At 41.0% G+C, this 20,766-nt stretch overlaps 1 protein-coding gene across 5 annotated transcripts in view; it reads right to left on the reverse strand.

The window, feature by feature from the left end:
- CACNA1D (calcium voltage-gated channel subunit alpha1 D) overlaps positions 1-19,763 on the reverse strand; it is a 171,480-nt gene extending 151,717 nt beyond the window's left edge. For all 5 annotated transcript variants that reach the window (XM_039378756.1, XM_039378763.1, XM_027727999.2 and 2 more), the window contains exons 1-3: positions 19,374-19,763; positions 16,956-17,274; positions 14,474-14,579 (exon numbers count right to left, since the gene is read on the reverse strand). In XM_039378756.1, coding sequence (XP_039234690.1) covers positions 14,474-14,579; positions 16,956-17,274; positions 19,374-19,410 — 462 coding nt within the window. In that variant the 5' untranslated portion in view covers positions 19,411-19,763. The remainder of the gene's footprint in view (positions 1-14,473; positions 14,580-16,955; positions 17,275-19,373) is intronic.
- Between the last annotated feature and the right edge of the window lie 1,003 nt (positions 19,764-20,766).

A 20,766-nucleotide genomic window follows, 5' to 3' on the forward strand; every position in this document is an offset into this window, starting at 1 on the left:
TATCAAGTAATCATGGCATGTGTTAGCAGAAAATATAGCAGCATTCAACTATTACTGAAGTCGTGGGAAACCATTCACCAGTTTTAATGTCTTTTGAAGTGTTATTATTTTCGTCATTGAAATATCACTACTTTTAAAAACCTGTTAGTATGGGCAGAAAAACTGTATTAGGAAAAGCTATAGAATAAAATGTGCCAGAATCCAACTATTTTGGTAGAGCAAAGATACATGGAACACATGGCTAACTTACAAATTAGGGAATCAATTCTCATAAACTTTTATCAACCGAAAAGCTCCTGACAGAGTAAATTACACCACAAAGCCGTGACATTTATCAAAAATTAATCCACTATGATGTTTGCCTCTGATTTTTTTTTTTACAATTTTGCTGTAACATGTAACTTATTTATAGGTTTTCAAAGATGAGTGAATTTTTCAATAATCTTCTGGGAGCCACAGCCTTTATTTAGCCTTTAGCCTTAGGAAAGAGTTAACCAGATGCAAAAAGAAGTATCCATCATAGAGGTCATACTACAAATGGCAATATAAACTTAGATAAGCTGCTTCTGATTTGAAAACAGGTACAGTAGTTGAATACACAGCTAGATACTTGAAAAGGCAGGTTCTATGTAAGATACCCACACTCTAGGCTTGGCTTAAAAAATGTACAAATCCTTTGAGACCTTACATCCTACTTCAAATTATAACAATTCTAACAATTAATTACAATCTCAAAGCTGAAAACTTGTCTACTCCATGGGAGTCAGGTATTTCAATGTGATCATAGGACCACAGCAGTCTATCACTCACTAGCTAAGTCATTATGCTTTCAATGTTTGTGTTTAACACAACTGCAAGTAAAATGCATTACTTTAAAACATGAGCAGCCATGAAAAAGGTGGCATGAGATGAGTCACCCCATAACTGGGTTGTCTCAGAGCACAACCCAGTCACTTCTAATCAAGTCAATACACAAAGAGATGCAAAGACAGATTTATATTCAGTTTAAGGACACACAATTTTAAGATTTAAAAAAAAAAAAATCAGTCTTAGCTTCTAGATAGAATGATAATAAGCCCCTTTAACTTCCCTTTCTATGTCAAGGTAAACACCTATAGTTACCCCATTTTCATTTTAGAGAAATAGATATTCCATCACAAACCTAAAAAATTCATATAGTAACATTCAAATTCAAGGATTCGACTTCAAGGATTTTCTTTCATTCCAGTAGGACTTCAACATGCACTATTCATGACTGGAGTCACAGCAAGTAAAAGTGAGGAAGCGTTTGCAACTTTGCCAGTCTTTGCTAAAATACACAATCAGAGCTTTCCAGGGCACATCCTGAATTGTCTCTGTAAACAGTAAACTCATGGGCTTTAAACTCACAGGCTTTTTACTGGTGTTTAACCCCCCAGCCCCCCAAACTTTTAGAGGAGAAAGGATAAGAAAACTTGTGCTCTTACAGCCTAACATCTCCCTGTCTTGTCTCCCCATACTGTGTAGGGCTTACAAATTGTACAGCGCAGGAAGAGCTGCTGTTGCAGGGTCACCTGGGCATGCTGAGTGCTGACCCTGTGCTGGAGTGCCTGGCACACTGAATGCTGCCTGTCTGGTGAGGAAATGCCTCCTTCAGACAAATGTGAGCCTACAAATCCACCCCTTGCCCAAGAAACCAAAGTATCTCTATTATTAGTGACCTCTCTAATAGTTCAGCAAGGAGCAGACAACAGCATTATACTCTGTAATTACAGACTCTGTGTGTGCAGACAATGACTATGAAGAGACATCCAAATCCTTTAAGTTCATTGATAGCTGATGAGGTTACCCATCAGCTCACATCATTCAAGATTTAGTTCTCAGAACAACAGATGAGCTTCCACTCCTTGTCAAGGCAAAAAGTACATTATTATGGTGAAAATATCAGCTTGGAGCCTCCAATACCAGCTTTCTTCCCGTGAAGAATGAGGAAAAAGTGGAAGAAAGAAATGAGTAAACAACTAAGTGGAAAATAGCCTAAGTACCTGGACCTCTGGCACCTTAATTTGTCCTTCACACTTGCCAGGGACTTACTTTGAGATTACTTGCTAATAATAGGACCGGCTGTGTATCTCAAACACAAACTATTCCAAATGCCATGCTGAAAACAAGAGCCTGATACAAAATACTGAAGTTTTGTAGAATAAAATGGACATACTAACTTGTGTTTTAATATTTGAAGAAGACTTAAATAAGATTTCTGTGGGCTTACACTTTTTCTTCCACATTCTGCAAAAATGTGGTTTACACATCTGGTAGAAAAATTTCATAATCTCTTCTAGGGACTAAATCCTCTTCACATGATTTATATTTTCTGGCATGCACTTGGGCACATAAGTTTGATCCCTTCTTTTCCCCGACTTACAAATGAAATTAAAAGAGCAAACGTTCACCTCGCAAAAACAAATGAGTTCTGTACACCAAAGACACCAGATCCAAAGATTGAATTACTACGGGTAAATCCTGTTCCTCATTAGAGATGAAATTTGAGTAAGAACGTTAGAAGTTCTGCACTTCTGTAAAAGCAAATTCAGAAGAATTTTATGGTTTTAGTAGCATTTCACAGTCACATATCAAAAGAATATAACATTACTGTTTATGCTCCACACCTACAAGTGTTCAAGGCCAGGTTGGATGGGGCTTTGAGCAGCCTGGTCTAGTGAAAGGTGTCCCTGCCCATGGCAGGGGTTGGATGTCAAGGATCTTGAAGGTCCCTTCCAACCTAAGTCATTCTGTGATTCTCTCCTTTTATTGTTAAAGGATGGAACGTGGAACTTAAACTAACATTTCTGAGCACAGAATCTCGCAAAACAAAAAGACCTTCAGTGGTTCTATTCCCACCAGCTGGACAGTTCCATGAGCATATTTGTGAACACTCAAAATACCAGGCTTTCTTTTGCTATGTGCAATTTCTGCTGAATGGGATGTTGCCTGCCTTGGTTTCATTCACAGATCACCTGTTCAAGGAAATCACTCAACCTTCCCAACTAAACACTGAGGGGTGCTTGTGCTACTAATGTAACAAATAGAGGCTTAACATTACCATTTTCAGATACACACCAACACCGTATGGGAGCTTACTGTATCTTTTGAGACATCTAACATTAACTCCCCCAAATTTCCTGTCCTACTGCTGTTTACCTAAATGTCACTGCTTTTGCTGTATCACTATGGGAACAGTGGCTGTTCCTTCTGTTCCTATATTGCCACTACCAATCACTTTTTCTTCGCCAAAATTTGCTGCCAAAACACTCTGCGTACTCAAACTTAAAATATAGCCTCTAACAACAAAATCCTCCAGAAAGCGCTAACCAGAAAGTCAGCCAAAGCATTTCCAGATAAAGGCAAAGCAAGAAACTGCTTGAAGAGCACTCCCTACGTATCACTCCACTTACTGTTCACACGAACCCTATTCACCATATCTGGATACTTCACGGTATCGAAGTGTGGATATCCTTTTAAAGCAGAAAACTATTATATAGGTGGGAAAATAAAATACTAGAAGTATAAATATCTTGTCCAAGAATACCAAGAAGTTAGGGATAAACTAAAACGTTCAATGCTCACCCTGAAGTTCTCAGTCAGCATTTTACCTACGTTCTCTCACCTTTTCCACTATGGCACCAAACAATTTTCCTTTCTTAACCCACATAATTCAGTGTTTCTTTTAAAGTAGACAATCAGTTCTGTAAGCATGAAAATTAATAAAGCCTCATCCCTACAGCCTGCCATTGCTTGAGTTTTGGTATGACATTTGGGCTCTTGCTGCAGCCTACATTTAGGGGAGAGAGGGAACACCAAGTTTCTCTCTTCCTGTTCTCAAAAGTCATGTAAAAATAACTCAGAAATTTGTTTCCCCTTTATTTGGTTGAAATCAGATGCTCTCAGAAGCTGAAGCTACATCAGAACTTGCAGCCCATGTATTTTTCATCCACATTGATAAACCCTCTCAGCCATATAGTGCTTAGGGAAAACAGATGTGAGAAGCAGTTGATTTTCTTCTACTACAGGAGACAAAGTCCTTTAAAAAAGTCACAAATCTAACCCATGCTGACAGACTAGGTCTGTGCATGCCCAGTCTACCTATGCTCAATCTGCATTAACTATGGGTGTCAAGATTGCAAAGCCTCCAGGGTGTTTCTGAGTTCAGGGTAAGGTCTCCTTATTGCATTAGGAACACAGATGGCACACGTGCCTGGGCTTAAGGTGGGCTGGCACCAACACACCCGTGACACTGCAAACAAAACTGAGTCCTTAGCCAGCAAAATAACAGCCTCTGCTGAAACCAGCTTTTAGGGAATTTCAGTTAAATGACATAGTTCCATTATATCTGAGACAAAACCTAAAACCTTTGAAATACCACTCAACACAGTACCAGAATACAAAGAAGCTTCCTGTTCTACACCATGCCTGGAGAATTACAGCAGCTGAGGCACCTCCACAGGAGGCAGAGCCAGATGCAGGCCAGTCCCAGAGACTTGATACCTGGAAGTATTCACCTTTGCTTCAGCTTTCTATCAGAGCATAAAGAGTAAGCATCATTTAATGCCGTGACACTTTTAGGTACAGTTCGGTTAAACATTGTTCCTTTTTATCACTTCATTTTTTCACTTTTTTCTGAAGTCAGTGCTGTCAAGAGATTAAGACCTTATTTTAATAAACATACAAGAGGTACATAATTTGGTAGGTTGCTTTCTTTCAGCTTTTTCCTTTACTATAGCAAGAAATAAATTACTGAATAACAGAAGTTACCTGAACTCAGAACTAATAAGTCTTCTTGTGATGAAGATAAGCATATTACTTAAATATCATTTCATGACAAAAACCTGGCTTATGTCACACATCATTGCCATGTGTTTTAAAGGACTCTGGATGAATATATGAGGGAAAAAAAAAAGTAATGGCAATATAATAAATCCAACAGAGTGAAAACTGCACTAACAAAATGTCTGATAAACATAAGACAGCTTTGGGGTATTTGCTACTCAGCTCCTTGGAAGGACTGCATTTGTCTGATTAGCTGAGCCACAGAAGATGCCTCTTGCTGGAGGCTGCTGCACTTTGCAGCAACCCAGAAAAGTGTAATTATTAAACTACTGAACCTTATTAACAAGCACTTCATATGTTCATATTCTTACATTGTAAAGAGATTTCTGGCCCTCATGCTGTCCCAGTGTAACAGCTCTGTTTGCTCCTTTGTGCCACTGGGTCTTCCACACAATATTACTGAAATGCAGCCTGATAGCTCAGTACAACAAACATCAGATGTCCGGTGTGATAAAATTCAACATACCACCTGGTTTGTACCGTGAGAGGAGGACAACTAAAACAACTGGAGAAATTAATCTTTGGACTGAACTACTTTCTTCAATTAAGATACATCAGATCAATCAAGAAACATCATCTCTTCAGCTACACCAACCAATACTGATCACAGTCTGTACTATGTGATTTACCACAGTAACAAACAGCAAGACTCAGATCCTTAATAATGGCATCATCCAAATGTATAATTCCACAAGATTTTAAACCAGTAACAGCTCTCTACTGCCTTGAATAACAATCACCATGAAAAATATCATAACAGCAGAGTTAAACATTGCCCAGACCTCTAGCCATGTATCTAAACTGAAAATATACCAGCATAATACCTTTTAATATTAAACAAGAGGGGGGAGGGGGAAATCTTGGTTCATAACTAAATAAATCCAGGCAAATCAATCTGCTCATGACTTCAAAGTTTAATATTACTATCAATCCCCACAGATATTGAACAAACAAATTATGTATCCTGGTTAGCTGTGCTGACATCATTGAAAATGTTACTTTTATAGTTAAATTATGAGCATAAATCTCAAATCTTTATTTAAAGTCTTGCTTCAAATGCTGAAGTCAAGCACCTGCATCTCTGAGAAGAATCACACTGTTTAATCAAGGCATTCTTCAAGAAAAATGGAACTCTAAAAGCCCTGTTCTTCACAAAAACTACTATTAAAGCAACCACAAGCTACAGTAGCTGCTAATTGGTTTTACCAAGTGAATTTTATACAAGCAGAAACTACACTTGTGGTCTCAATCTCCTCTGAGGCGGGGGGGAGAGGGGAATATAATGATATTCAATTTGCAATTCATTAAATGAAAGTTTTATTGCAAATTATTACACAATCACCAAAAGAAAGACAACACTTAGAAGTAAATCCATCCTAATTAATATTCTCCCACTATCACTATATATATTCATTTAACCTTTCACCATGGCCCAATTTTTCCAGATGGCCCTGAAAAAGAACAGTTTTGTTGCATGACAGAAGTATAAACAAACCTGAATTCTTGCAAAATGAATGGTAAAGCAAATCACACATTCAATTAACCATGACCAAAAACAGTTTGTCATTAAAGCTCACCACATTAGAAAACACATTTCAGTTGATTTAACAGCTACATGAGTCTTTACGAGGACTCAAGGACTGCCTTTTTGAAAGCACCCAAAAAAGTTCCCCACTGCTGCTCAAATTAACCAAGTGAGCTTTCACCAGCACTTTTAAAACCCACAGATCCCAACTCCGTGGTGTTTCAAGACAGAGCACTGACACACAAGCCATATTAGAAAACAAATACACACAGTACTCAATGTCTCTCATGCTTCTGACGGGAAGTATCTTTTTAAAAGTGGGTAAACACCCATATTCAGCATAAATGAGAGTTTTAAAACAGGTTTTACAGAGCAAATCCAAGTAATTGATGGCAGTCTGTTTGGTGTGGCACTGACACACAGCAACACAGAAAGATTCTCAATTCTGTGCGTTCATCTTTTGAGCAAAACTTTCAGAAACAATTTTCAGGGTTTCCTTTAGCATAGCAGCTACTGCCAAGGAATAAACCCATAATTAGTGTTCTGTTCAATGTACATGCTCAATATTGGGGTAAATGAGTAATTCACATAGTTTACATAACCATCACTCAACTGGTTTTATAACCAGGACTGTTCATGGTTTTTTCAGAGCATTTAAAAATCATCTTTTACTCTATTCCAATAGTTTGTATGAGACGTACAAACTTCTCCCACTCAACCTAAACACTCAATTTAGGTTTCAATTACAGCTATTTTAACACCAAATCTAACTACTTCTCCACTGACCACGCAACTGCTACAGTAACTAATAAGATTTTGGATGTATTTGATTCACTTTTATTATTTACTAAGCATGACCAGTCCATACTTAAGCATTTTACAGGTATATCTTTATCAAGCAGGGAGTAAGGGAAAAGAAGGGTAGGGAATCACTGCTACCCACAGCACAATGAAACCAAAAGAAAAGGTTTTCTCTACCAGAGCAGCACTACTCTGAGAGACTTACTTCAGGCTATAATAGAAAGAACTCTTTCTGGTGTATGCTGTCTCTCCCTAGGCAATTTGCCAGTAATGCACTACCAGCAAATCTTTTTAAGGAGAGACAAGTCCTTAGTAGGAGTTCCCCACAGGAACAAGCCTGCAACTTTGAACACGGAAAAAACATTTGCTTTCAAATTGGAATGATTAAGTACATCTTTCTGTAAAGCCTTGTGGTTTGGACAACTGAGAAGCTCTCTTTTGCATTTAAAAAAAAAAAGTTTTTGTAGCATCATTAACTGAAACTTTTGACACAAAATTGTGGATCTTCTTCTCAAACCCCTGTACTCCAAAGAGACATTTAAATTTGAGCTGAAGTAGCCAGATCTTCAGGACACATACATCTTGGGACACACAAAATAGAGAAGAAAAGGACTTGACTACATTACTCCTAAACCTCTACAAACCCAAATGACCTTTCCAGCTGCTGGAAATTGCCAGTCATTTTGGTCATATACTTCTTTCAGGAATGTCCCTCTTCCTAAGCCAGAGTGTGAAACAAAATTTCTGTTTCATTTGTGACTAGAAATGGATTTGACCCATTCAATTATGTTTATCAAGACTACTGGTGTAATGCAGAACAGATAGAATAAGCCTAGGAACTTACTGCAGGATAAAGTGGGAATAAAACATTAAAACCTCCAAATTTTCATCTATTTTGCAGAGGTGTTCATTACACCATAAAGGAAAAAAGTTTTCTGAATACAACATTTGCACTGATAAAAGTCAAAGCAATCCATAATTAGCTAATGCATATTACTGGAAGTTTCGGGTTGTCAGTGATATAAAAAAATTAAAATATGCAGATAGGTCTGAATACTACAATTTTTTTAATAATCCCCTTAGAGAAGTCTCATCTATTAAGAAATTCTTGCAGTTGTGCAAAGGTTACTTACTACGTATACTGTCTCACCTAATAACCAAACAGCTTTACTATGAAAGATAAGGCAGGTTGCTCTAGCAGTTAAAGAGTTATTTCATGGCTTTTTGAATGAGAAAATATATGTCAGGGTAATGAATATACATTAAAAAGAGCAGAAAAGAATGATCATTTGCATAAGCATGTAGACACGAAACTGATCCAAACCTCTTCATTTTCAAACCTGTGTGAAAAATGACAGCTCCTAACATTTGTGGATTTTTTTTTTTTTTTCAAAATTAAGCTGATTTTCTCACAGACCCCTCCTGACTATTCACACACAGAACTGTAAATACATTTCACTGACTGGAATTGATACACAACATAAGATTCCTGTAGTATATCAGATAGAAATACATCCTATATTTTTGAATCTTTTTTCAGATTAAACTTAATGACATTTTCTCTTAAAACAAATTCTAGTGCCCTTAGTGCAGGCACACAGATGCTTGGCTAAATATACACAAATCATTGTAAAGTCTCCATCATGTTTTTCCTGCATACAAAGGGAAGTATTTTCAGAGCCCAAATCATCTTGCATCTTTCCTGAAAAGTTTCCTTGGGTGACTTTTATGCCAGCTAGACATTTGGGGAGAGCATTAGCTAAGAACTCAGAGGTAGAAAAACATCAGAAATACAGTAACAAAAAGTTACTTAGACAGGAAAATTTTCTGAGGGGAGAGAGACCAAAGCCTCAAAGACCACTGAGCTGAAAAAGTAAACACCAAGACAGCAGACATACATTGAAACCTTTCTAAAATACAACATAGAACATTTAGCAATTAAACAAAAAAATTTAGAATTATTTACTAAATGTGGTTTAAATTACTAAAATTCTACAACAATGTTTTCAGATAATCTACATCTAGAGGACAACTGGGTGCAAGGTAAAAAACCAACAATATCTTTTCAATGGGATGGATTAATTAGTCATGTGGCCTTAGAACTGAATGAGTCAGAGTTGCTAATGAGATAAGGACAGGAAGCCTGACACCTCTAAGTCAAGAGTTCAACCGGTTCTTCTCAGAGTACTCTCCTGCTGTGCCCTAGATTGAAGGCACAACACTGGATTTCCTACTGCTGAAGAGACTGAAAGATCCACGTAAAGCTACTTACAGAGGAAATCTTTGCCTGAAAGTAGGACACAAACATTACCTTTCTGTAGCAGTGTCCCCCACTATGGCTCTCCCAGCCCCAACTGCCTGGGACAAAGAGACATCCAGGACCTTCAGCACCTGACCTGCTCTGCAAGCACAGGCTGGAGAGGCCACCTTTTAACACAGAACCTCACTCAGAGGGTTCCCCACTGACAGTGGCAGCCAGACACAAGGCTGAAGAATCCAGCTATCAGGGGCATAGAGTCTTTAACATTAGGTTCCAGCCCTTTATGCATTAGGGGCAAGTTCTCTACTCACATGACTTCACAATTGCCAATTTGCTGTAATTTATACAACTAAGTCTCCCAAAATGCACAGGCTGTCAATCTTCTCAAGTAGAACAGTGTCACCTTCAGGGTCTAGTCACAAGAGCTGCAGTACACACCAAGGAGACTCAACTCGAACTTCAGGGGCATAGTTTTCATCAAGTCTGTATGGATGGATGCCACCTTATTGATCACATTTACTTATTGGAAAAAAAAGGAAAGAAAAAGGAATAACCAACAATGTCTTGATCACAGCCAAAATCCGGACTTGTATTGTGCCAGTCTGCCTGCACATGGTAAAATAAGAAGCCCAGTGCCTGTCAGGCTGATGGGAAAGGCAGCAGGAGGCAAAGCACAGGAGAACAGAACATGATACAGCAGGATGACACCTGAAAGAAAAATTGAGGTGGGAAAGCGAGATAGAGCAAATCATTCTGCACAAAAGGACAAACAGAAGAGTAAACAAAGAGGGAAGACAGAGGGTAGAGACAAAAGATAATAGTAAAGAAACGAGTGAGAAGACAAAAGACATGAAGGGAAATAACATACCACAGATGGGGGGGAGGAAGGGAGAAGGAAAATACAGCAGAAACAGAAGAAAGATATATACAGGAAACCCTTTCTGACAGAAACTGCTTCTTATCAAGTTCAGACAAGAAACACTTCCAAAAGGAGAGCTGAATCAAGCATGCAAAGTTCAGATCAGCTGAAACTTCCAAAGAAACTACATTAAAATATGAAGTAGTGAGCTAATGAGGATTCTATCCCAAAGCACAATGCCCCTGCTCTGCTCTAAGAGAAAAATAACTTCTCTGGTTCAATACTAGTTTCACCCACTTAATTGCAGAAGAACTGGGCCCACTTGTGTAAGTACCTTCACTGATTAGGGACCTAATTATTAATGAAGTAGAATTCAGAATCAAGTTCAGTAACTGTTTTTAAAGTTCATCAGTCTGTACTGCACCATGCAGAACACAAACCCACTACTCCATTCAAAATACAGAAAAGATCCCTTCCTCCTGCCTCTCCTGCAACACACCAGAGACACATCAAGGTGTTTTAGACAAAGGATTAGATAAAACTGAGAATATTTGAACTGTAACACTTGGCAAGTGGTCAAGCTGAATTTAATCCTGTGCTTTTGCTTCATTTGAATGCATTGTTTTGTGTCACCCACAACTCTTCAGAGAGAAGAAGCATGACCAGGAATGCCCTGAGCAAGAAGATTGAGGTAGTGCACCTTCTGCTCTCTGAGAATGGCAAAAAGGCAAAACAGAAATCAGAGCTTCTCTATCCAGACAAAAAGACATGCGAAAAAAAATGATAATGAAAGGGACTCCTATCCTACATCATCTGTGGTTACCATCCTCTTAATTTAGTCACCAATATAAGGAAAAAAACTTCTCGCTTCCCTAAATTACCATCATTATCTCATAGCATGCAGCTGGCTCCATCACAAAAACATCAGTAATGACAACTCACAGATCAGCAAAGACAAGTGACCAACACAGAAAGACAGTTGTACCATCCTTACACTTGGCTTGCACTGTCAGTAGTCTATAAACTGTCTATTGTTCTAAAAACAAGCTGCGGAACCTTTTCACAGACCTTTATCTTAAGATAATTAGAAGCAAAAATTGACTCACTTTCAAGAATGATACCCAAGATACAGCTTATTATTAAGAAACACATAAATATGCATACATTCGATTCGCTATTTCTGTTAAGACCCACAGACGTGTTTCTTAAAATGTTTGTTCTACTTTTTGTTATTCTGTGATACAATTTATTTTGCCATTACTACTGCAACATACAACTGTGTTGGTCAGACACCACATGTTGAAACCTTAATGACAAAGCAAGGCCAGGGCTCGCTCACAGCTCAACCAGCAGCTGGGTGGTTGACACACAGTCAGTGTTTCACTGCCTCAGTCACAGGTGAAGACAGGCTCGGAAAGCGCATCTCCAACTTCTCTTACACGTCTTGCAAATTCCACCATACAAAAGCTGCCTTCCAACATCCCACCACCACCACAGAGAGCACTGAACATCTGCTCTGCACACGCAGCCTTGCATTGTGGTTGCCACTGCGGACTTCCCAGAGCCATAAGGAATGAACACTTCACCTGCTCGAATGCCCCCATATGCAAAGAGCCTTCTCACTATCCCAAGAAGAACTGGAAAAGTTTCCATTCCTAGTTCCCACTCAAGTGTTCCACTGGTTTTTGCTCTCTTGTACTACTGCTTCCTCTTTCCATGGCTGATTACAAATTATGTATATTTTGTATTCACAGACAAACCCCACATGCATAAATACTTCATTTTTCTGTTTACAAATGAAAAAAAAAAAATATGAGCCAGTTCAGCCAGCTGATGGAAAGCAATTAATCTATTCAATTCAATGAAGCAACACTGATTTATTCCCTGAGAACCAAGCCCTAGATATAACATCCATATGCAAACTAAAATGTATGAAGATGAACTTGAATTAAAGCCAGAGTAGAGTAGTCTCCTAGCAAGATCAAACTGGAAGCGTAAGGCTCAGGAAAGGCACGTGTCTACGTGCAGGGGGCTAAAATCCTACCAAACCTGTAAGATTCAACAGTGATTTTTAAGATTTGCTCTGTTCTTTAGACCTATATCACAAAGAGATCTGAACATTATTAACAGATTAATCTCTACTTCCACTATAAGACAGCCCACTTTCTCAAACCCATACATATATATCAAGCACCAGGAAATGCTCCAGCATGTTCCCAAACAAGCCTGAAGATTTCTAACTCAGTTCTTCTATAATATTCCCTCACAGCACACTTGAATCCACACTAACAAATAAATGGGTCTACACTAGGAAAATGGTCAGTGAGGAGGGAGAGACATGAATCTAGATTGCTGGTAAATGTATTTCATAATAGAGAACCTTTGTTGTAAGAAAAGCCAATGCTGCTCATTCCAGAACTATTTATTTTATTAGATGGGGCACACAGGATGTATCTGTGTGTTCCCTTACTGGACTTAAAAACACCTGTCACTCAAAAACACCTTGTCAGTACAAACTATTTGAGCAAACACAGTGGAACGACTCAACTTCAGTATAAACAGGATGCAAATTTAAGTGACAATATGAGATAACTAAAGTGGCCAAGTGAACACTGGTCGTGTTCAAGAAGCCTTCTATTTAAAATGAGTAAGGATTAAGGACCTTTTATTAGCAAGAAAAAAAAGCCACAGAATTTTACTTTTGCTTAGGCTAACATGGCCACAGTAGATAAAAAAAACAAAAAACCATCAGGGATGAAGATGTCGATTTTGTTCTAAATACTAGCACATTGTAGACTTGAAATTGGGTCAGAAATACTAGACATGAACCTAAAAACTGTAGTGCTAAAAACATTTTTTCAAAATGATTAGCCTCTGACACAAGTAACTGCTTTACCCTTTTCATGCAGTGCTTTATGAAATTAGTTATTAGAGGATCTCTTGGTGGATTGACAGTTATGGAGATTTGTGTCCTGAATTTCTCTGGGGTGGAAAAAAAAAAAAAAAGGAAAAAAAAAAAAGGAGAGAGAAAGACTGTTGGTTGGCTCATCACACAGCTGCATAACTCCTTCTTTACATTGACCTGAATTATTCTGCCTTTCATCAGCAATTTGTATTGTCCATATTTGCCTTATCTTGATAAACAAAAAGAATACATGAAATGGGTCACACATACAGAAGAATTACTTTTAGGAAAACAAACAAGCATCCAAACACCACAAATTATGCAAAGGTGTTCATAATATAGAAGACCTCATATCAACCCTAATTTTCCAGGTAAATTAATCCAAAATTACCCACTAACTGGTATCCAATTCTTTATTTCATGACCCTCCTCTCCTCTCCAAAACAAGTCACATGCAGGTTTTGAGTGCACAGGACCACTGAACTCCACTATGGAGTTTATTATAAACAATTAAATTACTGCAATGTAATTCAATATTACCCTTGAGTGTGACAGCCTTTATAAGTTTTAATAGAGAATCTAGAAAAATTAGTTTCCATTATATATTTTCAAGCACAACACTAATATATTATTTTCAATGGAAGAAATACATCTCCAGACACACTTACTACAATACCACCCCTTTTCTAAAGATCACTTATATCAGCAGTGACTGCTCTGAAAACTCACACTGATGTTCCTATCACTTTAAAATACACATGAATGTGCAATTTCCCACCATCCTCTCATTAAAAACTAAAATATTAAGGAAAATACATAGCCAAACACCACCATTAAAAACTGAAAACAGACTAGACAACACACTAGGAAAGGCAGCAAACCTTCAGAAGATCTGAAACAAGTGTCAGCAACAATAACAGCTAGTAAATAAATTTAATCAATATAAGCAATAAAAACACAAATTAAAGGTTTTATACCACACAAATATACACATGCACACAGCATAATATTAATGTACATTTCCCTCCAAAGGATTTCACTGCTGAAAAATCTCATTTTACATAAGGGAGCACACCCTAATACTAGAGGAAAAAAAACACAGAGCAATTCCATATACATTCTGTAGTACCACTATATACCAAATTTTTAACTGAAAGTACCTCTACTTAATGCAGTCTCAAATACTAGCAGCTAATCACAACCACCAAATTGAAAGCATAGCAAACAAACACAAAATTAAAATTCAAGAGTACTTACCAAATTATGATTAGTTGAATTAGAATCATCTTCTGGGAATGGGATGTAAACAGCTAAGGCCACACAATTGGCAAAAATAGACAGTAGTATAAATATGTCAAATGGTCTGGAAAATCTTGTTAAGGAATTCATGAATTGTGAGTATCTACAAACTTTTAAGTCTAGTTCTCCTTTCAGTATCAACAATTGTAAAACAAGTCTTACTTTAAGGCAATCTTTTGACTGATAACTATGACAAACACTTCACCACCTTTAGTTATAGCACTATATATACCATATGATTTTCCATCACAATGATCTTCCAACGTCCTCTTCCTTTTGAAAAGAGTGAAAACTATTACTCATGCTGCCACAGAGCACTTTATATTAAATTCCAAAGATGAATATAATTATCCACTCTTAAATCAACATGTGGGTCATCATGATGGGCAAGGAATAATCATGAAGCTGTTCTGTCCTCAGATACTTACAAAGGTCTCATTAATATTAAATAGAAATATGTTTGCCCAAAGGAGGAAAATAATTTCTGATATAGTTCATAGCAGGATATGAGAAAGAGTGCCAGAAAACCACAACTATTCCCCTGTATGAGCCCTGAGAAGCTGTATAGTCAAGGCAGGGAAATTCTGAGCCCCTTCATGTCTGCAACAGCTGGATTCCTGAATAATTTGGCTTTGGCCAGGACAGATCAAAGTTTATGTGAGTAAAATGAAGAATAGGACAACACGACTGGCTTGGTAGCCGTGCATGAGGAGAGGCTTCAGGCTTTCACACTGACAACAGTAAGAACTGCAGCTATGCTTTTTATCCTGTATCTGGATGACAGCAGTAGAAACCTGGAGATACTTTTTGTCTCCAGAAGAAAAAATATTTCTTAAAATTCATGCCTATGAAGTTCACCCTTCAGGTTATCATTAATTCTTTCTCCCAAAATATTTCATTGTTTTATTTTAACTACAAACATGGAAGTACCCAGATGAATCTGTTTGTGGAATTTTGGAAAGGAAGTACTTTGGACCTCAGCTATGATTTTTTGCATCCTTCCCTATATTTGATGCACAACTTCCTGATATGTTTCCACAAGAGGTCCATAAAAGACTGGGGGAAGATTTGCTAAATTTTCTTTGTTGGCCTATAAAAAGTTTGTCACCTTAAGGGCCAAGTTTATGTCTACAAAACCTGTCAACATCAACAGCTGCTATACTGTGTACAAAATAAAGTTACAACACACATCTTAACACTCAGCATTTTCCAGACTGAAATGAGCAGTTGATACCAGCACAAGACTGACAACCTTGTTTTATGATGTGGTGCTACTGGGACAAATTCTCGCTGAGTTATTCCACTCTAGATCCATAGTAATTTCATTTACCTGACCTTAGCCAAGGAGAGGCCAATTTACTGAAATTACTTGGACTTCTACCAGTTTAAATGAAAGAAGAATCCATTTCACTATCTTTAATTTACAATTGAATTCTGTTCAAAGAATTGAAAAACAAAACCCTATAAATGAGTAACAGCTCTTATTGCCAGGTTGGCTGTTCTGTTTATAGTAACAAAATGAGTTTTACCTCAGTAATCTACTCTCTTGAACAGCTGTTTCCCATTACAGGGATGTTGCCATGGCTAATGGGCTAACATTTTTCTCCTGGTACCTTGGCAAAACTATTTTCTATTTCAAACCTCTTCTTGGTAATTAAATAACATACCAAATCAACATGCTCTCAGTTCTGCCAGAGAAATCCACATATTTCCACATCACAACCAAGAACTAAAGAAAAAGCAACCCTTCTCAGCATACAGATTATCACGAATACAGACCACAATCTCTGATCTCCTTTCTAGGTGCACCACACTTCCAAATATGTTTGGAGACAGACATATGTTGTAAAAGCTCAGAAGATCAATATATTTCAGACACTTGCGTGTACTTAGAGCGATTCCTTGGCTTAAGTAAAAATCTTCCCTACATTTAGTACCTGGAAAAACAATTTCTTTATAAAAAGATTTCTATATCTGACCCATTTGCCCTAATGGCAGTACACCAAAATGCAATATGGAAGACACAGGTTTGACATCTTCAGTAATCTCCCAGTTAACACTGCTAGATACACTCATAGCCATTCAACTTGTTTGGAAGGGTGAAAAATGCAACACAGAGATTTGCTGGAATATAACCTAAGCTTGAAAAGGTTCCCCCATCTCCTCTCAAGGAAAAAAAAAAAGAACAGCTTAGAGGTTTTCTCTGACTCTGAGTTACTCAAGTCAGTAAAATGATATTGTGTCTTTATGACACAAGAGGCCATCTTTAACAGTAATTGAAGCAAAACTGACTACCCACAGTTACCCACAGTTACCCACACATGCAAGTGAACTACTGTGTTAGTTGTAATGTTCTAAGAGATGCTGTAAAAAAAATCCCCTCAATACATTCAGAAAACATAAGAGAATTATAAAAAAAGTAAACTGCAGCAAAGGATACTTCCATTCTACTAGACTAATGCAGGCTCTTCGTATTGGGTTGTTGAGGGATAAACAGAAAAGGGCACGGGGTGGCCGACTATTAGATGTATTACCCTGTTTTTTGCTCTTGGCATATTGCTGGCGTTTTCTTTGGGACAGAGATCCTACAGGCTGGGCTGTGGTGGTACTCATGTTTTGGGCAGCCTTTGCTTGTCTAGCAGCATCGATTGCAGCTTGCCAAGATAGAACAGTTTGCTTGGACGGTGCTGAACTGTTTGACTGAATAGCTGGTCCGTCACCAGGGAGAGGAATTCTGGTGCTACTTGCATAGTTCACCTCTGTGGGACAAGAGAAAAAAGTACTTGGTTATAATTTTTTATGCTAGAATGGGTCCCAATATTTCTGACTTGCCTCTTGACAGTGTGATGCTTCCACTGGACACACAGGTATAGACATGCACACACTGGTGCTGTGGTAGATGTGACTGTGCTCAGGAATCAGTATTATAACTTCAAGTTTAATGTAAGCATCAAGACACAAGTACTACACTTCTTATTTTGGTTCTTCAACTTAACACTTCTTTTCCTAACTGGATGGCAGCTTTCCTGCCCTCGTGTTTTTTTTCCAGGAAAACATACCTACTCCTGAAGAACAAATTTGCTGTAGCACCTTAGCATTTACTACTATCTCAATTCATTTTGGTCAAAAAGAGTAGTTGCTTAAAATTCTTACACATTGTTCAATTAAGACCAACCAGCAAGGAGGGGTGGGCTGTGGGGGGGGAAGTCCTGTGAGCAAGTTAAATCTTGCCTTGTTTTGCATTCTTAAAGAAAAATGCGTGGATGCCTCCCACAAGCAAAAATCCAACGTTGTCTGTGCTGAACATGTTCATAAAGCTCTGCTATCTTTCACACTAGAAGATTACAAACGTGAACCCACTGTTAAAGGACAGAGTTTGGTTTTGCTTTCTCACAAGGATTTTAAAAATAAACTGCACCTTCCAAATAATAATCGAGTCCTCTTTATGCAGATGACAGCAAAGAGGCAAAACACCACCTCCTCGCAAGGATCCTTCCTCGCGAGCTCTTTGACTAGCGCAACAGTCTACTCCTACATGCACCTGTAGGAAGGAGAGGATCCTGAGTGAGATTCAAAACTTGAAGATTCCTGGGTGGGGAAAAAAAATGGAGGAACGGCACAATATACGTGCCGGGAATCCGGGCTGGCAGGCGGGATGACTGTGAAACGGATCTACCCGGGCAGGGGAAGAAAACAGCTCCCAGGCGATCGCTGCTCGTCGAGGAGAGGAGAGGCACGGGAGACACAGCCCTCCTGCTCTAGACGGGGGGAACAGACCACGGGAGCGCCGGGAAGGCGCGTGGATGCGGCCGAGGCCGGCCCGTCCCCCGCTCCGGGGGCGAGGGGAGGCGGGAGCCATAAGATGGCTCCCCGGGATGGCGGCGGGGAGTGGGGGGGTCACGGCGGGGCGCCCACGGAGCTGCCGTGGGGAGCGGCACCGGCGCGGCGAGCGCTGGCCAGCGGCGAGCGGCGGCGCATCAACAGCTGGGTGACACGGGGGGCAGAGCCGCCGCGGGAGCAAAGGTGGGAAATCTACCTCCAGCATCTTCCCAAAGCATCCCTTCTACCCTCCTCCCCCTTTTTTCTTTTTCCAGATATAAAAGCAATGGCACAGCCATCTCCCCCGCCTTCCGCCTGCCCTTTGGGATGCCATGAAACGTGGCTCGGCGCAAATAAACCGCCCACCTACCCATCTATCTATACATCCAGCGTCTTTTTCAAGGGATGCTCGAAAGGGAAACAAAGCCTGGGTGCTTGCGTTTTCCTCGGGGGCAACACAAACTTGCAGCTGATTGAGGAGGGAGGAATCATTTATAAACAACAGCGGGGGCTGTGGCAGTGCCGGAGCCCGTCGGCGGAGCGGATTAGCGCCGCGGAGCCGCGCGTCTCGCCCCCGTGCGCCCCGCCGGGCAGGGGCCGAGCGCATCGCGCCCGCCGCCCTGCCCTCGGACCCCGCTGCCCTCCCGCCCGGCGCGGGGCAACCCCCGGGAGCCGCATCCTCGGGCAGGTTCGTCCACAATTACACAAGTGAGAGGCAAACGCAGACCCAGCTGTGTCCTCTCCCGGCTGGTATTAATGGCCCCAGGACAAGAGACAGACGCGCATAAATCCACTCGCACGTTGGTCACACGCCGAGGGCAGCACCTTATCCCGCCTTCTCCTCGTCCTCTGCCCTTCCCGGTCCCTCCTCGAACACAGCCGCTCATTCCTTTCCCATCCCAAACCTACTCCATCCTCAACCCCTTCCCTAATCCCCCCCAATCCCCGATTTCCAAATCCCTCATAAATCCTCCCCCGCCCCCTCCCTCCCTTCAGCCCCAAGCACGCCGCTGCCCTTGGTGGGCGCCCCGGCTCTTACCTTCTGGGTGCTGCTCGGGCTGCTGCTGCTGGTGCATTTTTCTCACTTTCTCCAGCGTGTGAGAGGAAAACGAAAAAACAAAAAAGGGCAGAGACGCCCCCCAACCCCACCCCGAGCCAGGTGCGCGCTGCCCCTGCGCCACCCGCTACCCGACCCCCATGGTAGTGACTAGAGACGTGCGAGGGGCTGCTGCTGCTCCTCCTCCTCCTGCCGCTGCTGCTTCGCCGCTGCCAAATCCCTCAGAGTTTGGGCCAACATGACACTCACATCCGGGTGACACGGGATCTCTCCATCCCTAGCAACCCGGCTGCTGCTGCCGCCGCCGCCGCCTGCTCCTCGGTCCCCCTCCTGCCGCTGCTGCCTTGCTCCCCGGTCCCCCTCCTCCTGCCGCCGCCCGCTCCGCCTCGGTCCCCCTCCTCCTGCCGCTGCTGCCGCCGCCCGCCCGCTCGCGGTCCCCCTCCTCCTGCCGCCGCGGGGTTTAACTCCCTCGCTGCTGCCGCCGCCACCTGCTGCTGCTGCTGCCGCTCGGCCGGGCCGGGCGGGGGCGCGGAGCCGCTCTCGGGCCGCCCGCAGCTCCGGCACCGCAAATAGACCCGCGCCCGCCGCCGCCGCCGCCTTAACCCGCTCGCCGCCGGCCGCGCTCCCGCCGCGCTCCCCCGTCCCGGGCAGGTGCGGGAGGAGCTCCCGCGGCACCGGCTCCCTCTCCCCGCTCTGGGCAGCTCACGGCTCACCTGCCCGCCCCCTCTGCCCTCACCTCCGGGGAAACCCCCCAGTTACCCATCCCAATCCCGAGCTCTCCGCTGACCTGTTGAAATGCCGTCATTCTGACTCCAAGCTAACCCCGAGGTTTTCAAGGTTTACCCAAATAAATCACGTGGCTTTGAAATGAATGAATTCTGGCGTTACTTTTCATTGCAGAGCCCTCAAACATTCGTTTAAGGTTTTGTCTCGTTAGTGCTGAAACTACCCCAGAAGTGCCGTGTATCGATGCACGTGGCTGAGGGGCCGCGAGGTGCTACTGCAAAGGAGGAAACTCGGGACAGCCGCCTTCAGTTATAGCAAGGCAGTGTTTCAATCACTACAAAAGTAATCAATGAAATACAATAAGAATTATAGACATACAAATTCAAAACAGAACTGATGCTCCAAAATTACGGTTTGTTTTCTCTGCAATGAACTTTTCCCATATTTTTAAGTACTAATGCACGAATAATTTTTAAACAAGCCGCAATCACACTCAAAGGATTTCAGCCTTTATCTTTGACAAAGGTAGTATTTTGTTAAGAAAACATCTCAGTGAAACCATTTCTACCATCCCTTTCCTTATTCATGTCCCTATCCACTCTTTGAGCCATACTTCATCCACAACTATCTCCATCTAATTAATAATAAA

Source organism: Pipra filicauda, unplaced genomic scaffold (assembly GCF_003945595.2).
Source record: "Pipra filicauda isolate LSUMZ 115617 unplaced genomic scaffold, ASM394559v2 scaffold103_size3290846_pilon, whole genome shotgun sequence".
In the NCBI taxonomy this organism is placed as follows: Eukaryota; Metazoa; Chordata; class Aves; order Passeriformes; family Pipridae; genus Pipra; species Pipra filicauda.